The sequence below is a fragment of the Thermobia domestica genome, chromosome 14 (genome assembly GCF_964235325.1).
Source record: "Thermobia domestica chromosome 14, izTheDome1.hap1.1, whole genome shotgun sequence".
Lineage (NCBI taxonomy): Eukaryota > Metazoa > Arthropoda > Insecta > Zygentoma > Lepismatidae > Thermobia > Thermobia domestica.
In genome coordinates this window covers 28708298-28714297 of record NC_137467.1, presented here as the reverse complement: position 1 = coordinate 28714297, position 6000 = coordinate 28708298, and the positions used below count along the sequence as shown (strand labels likewise).

The 6000-nt window shown below is 37.0% G+C and overlaps 1 protein-coding gene across 1 annotated transcript in view; it reads right to left on the bottom strand.

The window, feature by feature from the left end:
* Positions 1 to 439: 439 nt before the first annotated feature.
* The window catches only part of Sf3a2 (splicing factor 3a subunit 2), a 33480-nt gene continuing 27919 nt past the window's right edge, over positions 440 to 6000 (bottom strand). Inside the window, exon 6 of the mRNA XM_081737817.1 lies at positions 440 to 1031. Coding sequence (XP_081593943.1) covers positions 615 to 1031 — 417 coding nt within the window. The 3' untranslated portion in view covers positions 440 to 614. The remainder of the gene's footprint in view (positions 1032 to 6000) is intronic.

The window sequence follows — 6000 nt, the reverse complement described above, 5'->3', positions numbered from 1 at the left end:
AGTGGGTTTTCTCGGGGTTCTCCCGTTTCCTCCCACTTTCTTCATTCCACCATTTCAGTCATCGCTCATCATTACCGTCTCCTTTAGCCTAACCGGCATAACCGTGGGACGTAAAACTTAAAGATTTCATTTCATTTCTCTCCTCATACTCAATACTCAATTCACATACTTTAAAACTCTACAATGGCTTCACAACTGTGAAGCGAAATACAATTATTTTCTTCTGTTGTATAACGAGATTTATTCAGAAATTGAATTTTGGGCATCTTTTCACTTATTTAATAATGTATTGATGTTTACACACGAAATATCATTTCAGTACTATCCCGACATTACAATTTTCTTATATTGTCTTATTAAATAAACTACGTAGATTCACTGACATTTCAGTCTTATTACATAAGGTAGGAAAACAGGGAGAAACAGAAATAAATGCTACTTATGATTATACAAATTATGTATATTCTGGATTATGCAGTTACACATACTGTAGAAGTATTCACTGATCATATTACAATATTTAACGTGACGAATTTCATATAGACAAATTTCATCGCTGATTAAAGTCAATGCACTGTACATATATTCAGCAACCCTATATGGACTCAAGATTCTTAACTTATTTTGGGTGGAGGAGGAGGTGCTGGAACTCCTGCGGCTGCACTCGTGGGAACCACAATCTTTGGAGGTGGAGGTGGTACAGGGTTGAATGCCGGGGGTGGTGGGGGTACTGGAACTCCTGCAGGTAAATTAGGAGGAGGAGGAATAGCTGATGCAGGTGGAGGAGGCGGAAGAGGTCTGGGTGGTGGGGGTGCAGGAATCATTGGTGGGGGAATGGGTGGAGGAGGAGGGAGATTAGGAGGTGGCACAGGGGGTCTTGGAGGTGGTGGTGGAAGAACTGGTGCTGGAGGAGGTGGGTTCTTCTGTTTGGCGTCGATTTTGAAACTGAACTGAAGGAAAAATTGCTTCGTATCTTTATTCCAATGAGTCCAAAATTTCCCTTCAGACTTGTCTACCTCTCGACTTGGTACCTGAAAAAAAAGTTCTTTGGTTAAAAGAAAGTTGTTCACAATTAAATTAATATAAAGTAATCATGTTCTTGTTCTGGTATATGTACGATCATAAATGTGTCTCAGCTCTAAATTCTGCAACATTACTAGATTTTAACGAAAAAATGTCTAAATATAAGTACACATGAGGTGTGTTCAACACGTATCGAATCTTATTTTTTCCCACGTAAACCAATAGAGCGCGGGAGACTTTCTTCAGTCACTCATGCGTAGTCGTATTGTTCTCTGCCCGCAGAAAGTGTGAGTCGCTGGCAGCCGACAACGAATGAAGACGTGTAGTCAATGGTCGTCGAATTTCCGTTTTTTTTGTAAAATGACAGAAAAACTTGAGCAGCGATATTGCATCAAATTTTGCCCAAGGATTGGCGATATCCAAGCGGAAACCACTCAATCGGACTGCTACATTCAATTTTGAACGAGAATTTGGGCATAAGGAGATTGTCCGCAAAATCTGATTCAGGCTTTCATCGCCAAATACAACATTCCTGTGTGTTGTTAGACTCCCTATTCAATCGACATGGTACCGTATGACCTTTGATTATTTCCCAAAATGAAAAACCACTAAAAGGGATCCGATCTGAGTCAAAAGAAGACATCATGCGGAATGTGACGACACGGTTGCTCACCACCAAAAACTGCGTCCCAGAAGTGTTTTCAACGATGGCGGAAACGCTGGGGGAAAAATGGGGATTGCCAAGGAGACTACTTTGAAGGGGATTAGTGTTTCGGATCTTCAAATCAAATAAATGTACTTTTGCCAACCAAAGGTTCTATACTTTTTGATCACACCTCGTATACCAACAATCAGACACCATTAAGCTGAGTAAAAGCATATGGATAAGTGAATAAATTTTCATGCGTAGTTTTTGAGAGAACAAATTTTCTGTAAATTTAAAAACTTATGTATGATAACCACGGCGCCTATTAAGATCAAAATGGTACCGAAGTATATCCTTATGAATTTTTGCAATATTGCACTAGCAAAAAATAGTATGGTTGAATAAAATATAGACCAAAATTATTAATTTTTGTTTAATATTGTGGAAAGATGAGTCATATACCAATCGATAGACCACATCGCGCTGAACAAAATGACATGCTTGAGAATGAATTCATATGCGTAGTTTTCGAGAAAAACGAATTTTTGTGACGTTATATAGTATGTCATATGTTGCTAATAATAACTGGTAGTTATTATTCTGCTGAAACAGATTGTCTTTGTTTATCTACTAAAAATGCATTGGCATATTTAGGATTTTGTTCGGAGGGAAGGTGGGGGGGGGGGGGGGGACTATGCACAACACATGAATAAGCAATTATATTTTCCTTTTGGAATTGTTAGAAAAGGGTAGGAAGGATTATTGTTGTATGTGGAATGCGAAAAACTAACAAATTTATTTGGTGGGGGGAGAGGGAGCTTGAGACCGATAGCTCCCTCTAAATAGGCTACTGTGAACATGTATAAAAAATACACTGTTAACTACAGTTTGCATTTATTGTTTGTATTCTGCGAATACTGGCACACAGACTACTTGTAAAATACTCCAAATCATTACCAATCCAATTCGTAGTATTTCCCTTTAGGAAGAAAAATGTGATTAATCTGATTTTGAATAGCTCACGGTCTGTAGTTATGCTCTTTAGGCTAAAGATGACTAATGACAAATACAAGTGAATACTAAATGACGATAGACCTGTAACATGAAATGAAAATGAAAATGAAAAAAAAAAAAAAAAGTCATTGAAAATCTCTGAACACGGCATTTTCTACCATAAGACCACACTATATGCGATCGAATCAAGGACTTTTCTAATAGCAGTGACAATGTAGTATCCTGGGATAAGAGATACACATATCAATTAACAAGTGAGACCCTATGATGTCCGGATATTTACTCTAGTTTGTTACTTCTAGGCTTTCTATTTGGCATATACATGGTTCACACTGAAACTCTGGCATTAATTTCTCAGACTTTTCATGACTATGTAAATTTTCTGACTCGCGACTTCACGAACATAATCATTTATGGTGGGTTTATTTTATTTTATTTTTTTTTTTAATCGACCTCCACCATTACCACAGCAACTGTATAAACGCTCTCTCCCCTCCCCCTTTTCTTTAATACAGTGTAAGCTTACTTAAATATTCATTGTGAGTCAATCTTCCTGTATTTGCAATACAACATTAATACCAAACAATAATTATATACTAACGTAATAACTCGCCATTTTAAATACAGTCAAACATAAACAAATAACCATATACCATAATTTAGTCTCAAAATAATATTTTTAACCTTTTTTTTTTTTTTTTTTTTTTTAAATCTTAGTTCCGAATCTGCATTAGAAATGTTGTTCATATATTCTGTAAGCAACTCTAATACTTGTTAGCATCACTTGAATGAAATCTGATTGAATTTCCTGTGACTCTTCTGAGAAAAATATAACAATTTCCCTGATTCTCGACATATTTTGAAGTATTTCCCTGACTTTCAAGGTTTGTGTGAACCATGATACAGTATGTTCTTTCGCGCTTCACAATATTGCGACAATTGATTGCAACATTAAGTTGGGGTAATTTATTATTTCTGTATTCTACAGAATCCGAAAAAGAAAGAATCGTTTTGTTGTGAAATACAAAACGACAAATAATGTGTGCAAATTACTTGTGTGATACAAAAACTACACCTATTTTCTCCTTTTCAACATATTTGTCATACATATCCACGCAATTATCACAGCGAGAAATCAGTTTTTCTGTACTGCCATTTTATGTTAATAAATCTGTCATACACATTCACGCATTAACATAGTGTGAAGCAAATTTTACAGTACTGTTATCACTTTTCAACATATTCGTTACACGCATTCACGCAATTATCACAGAGTGATTTTATTTGTACTTTCATTCCTTTTCAACGTGTCTGTAGAAAAGAGAACGTTAACTATCGAAAGTTTAGGTCGAACTATAAGGGTTACGTGTTTGTTTGAATGGAATTCGAAAATACAATTCTGAGAGTTAGTCATGTGTAAGCTTATAAACAAATTTGAGATCACTGATTTTATGACGAGCATCAGGTAGTTAAAATATTTAGTGTTTGTACCAGTTTGTGTTTTGTCTTCGCACGTGTGCGAGGTAGTCTGAAAGGTACTATTGCAAGGAAGAAGTTTAGAACTGAGTTTAGCAAGGATAGGGTTGTGGGAGCTACCATTTTCCAGATAGGTGAGCAATATTCCATTTTAGTGAAACCAGTTTTTCTGTACTAACATTTCTTTACAGCATATTGGTCATACACATTCACCCAATTATCATAGTGTGACACCAGTTTTTCCGTACTGTCATTTCTTTACAACATATTGGTCATACACATTCACCCAATAATCATAGCGTGAAACCAGTGTTTCTGTACTGTCACTGTACTCTCAGGGCTCATAGCGAGTCACCTTTTTTTTTTTCTTTCTTTTTTAAACTAAAAGTTACTTTTATTTCAAGTTGGTCACTAAAAGTTACTTTTTCCAAAGGACCTCGCAATTTTCTTATGGAAAGTGGCTTTCGACTAATGTTGTTGAAACTTCGCTGGTTGATAGTTCTTAACATGTGGATCAAAAGTCTCAATGGGTACAAAGACCGAAATCCACTCCTTCCCCCCCAAAAACCGCCTCCAAGTAGCTGGGGGGTTTGAACTGATTTCAGCATGTAAAACAATTTGTTGTTTTAATCAACTCAACAAGGACCCCAAACAACCACATGTTAGACTATCAAATTACCTCACTTGACACCGCCCTTTACCCCCCACATATCCCTCCCCGCGAATTACCTTACGGATGTTCCATATTACTGTAGTTTATAGTTGCGCGTATGTGTTGAAATACCTACAGTTTTGGTCTCACCGACGATATAATGGGTTTCACGTATCGCTGATTACGAATCTGAGGTGAGAGTTCTAGAATTCAAGATGGAGGATCAATATGGCGGGTCAAAAACACGAAACTCCTGAATGTAGCCACAAATAGCTGTTTACTAGGGTATTTTGGGTCGTTGGTTACGAATCTGAGGTCAAAATTCTTGAATTCAAAATCGCAGATCCAATATGGTGGATAAAAACGTCGAAGCCACAAATCGTAGTAGACTAGAGTGTTTTTAGATCGCTGTTTAAATACGCAACATTCCTTGATACTTCAGCCACCATGTAGAATTATTCTGCACCCTTGCCGTTTACCAAAACCCACCACAGATATCTTAATGCTGAACGGTGTTAAAATAATTCATCAATTATCTGTTCATTATTTTCATCATTTCGGTTTGCAGCGTCTAATGTGGTACTTACGGGATATCTAATATTCTGTAAATGTCGTGCATGGCCTAAATACCACAAGACACTTGCAACGTGCGCACATGTACCTAATGTACGAGCACCGCTTTGACATGTACAGTAGTAACCTTGAACAACATTTTGATCATAATCCTGGTCATTGTGTTAGTAGACAGAGGATACCGCGATGCAATTCCTTTACTGGAATATTTAGGAATTGACCATAGAATGCCCGCACTCCTACCACCACGTGAAAGACAACTATCAACAGAAGATGCGAATACTTCTCGACTAGTTACTAAAAGTCGATGGATAGTCGAGGCAAGAAACGGGCATCTAAGATCTGTTTTTAATTTTCTAGCACAAACGTTCAATCTGCAACATGCAAAGAAACTGAATAGTTTCTTTCGCATAGCTGGAGCTATTTTGAACAGATACCATACCGTTATTTTCATGCAAGATGCAACCATTGAATTAGCTAGAGAAATGAGAAATAGGTCAATCATGCCGAACGTTGTTAAAGCAAGAGTGGAGGTAGATAATCTTATTAGAAGGAACGGTCAATGGGTACCGCTGAATGATCAAGGCCTAATTGATTTCCCTGTACTTAACTTAAA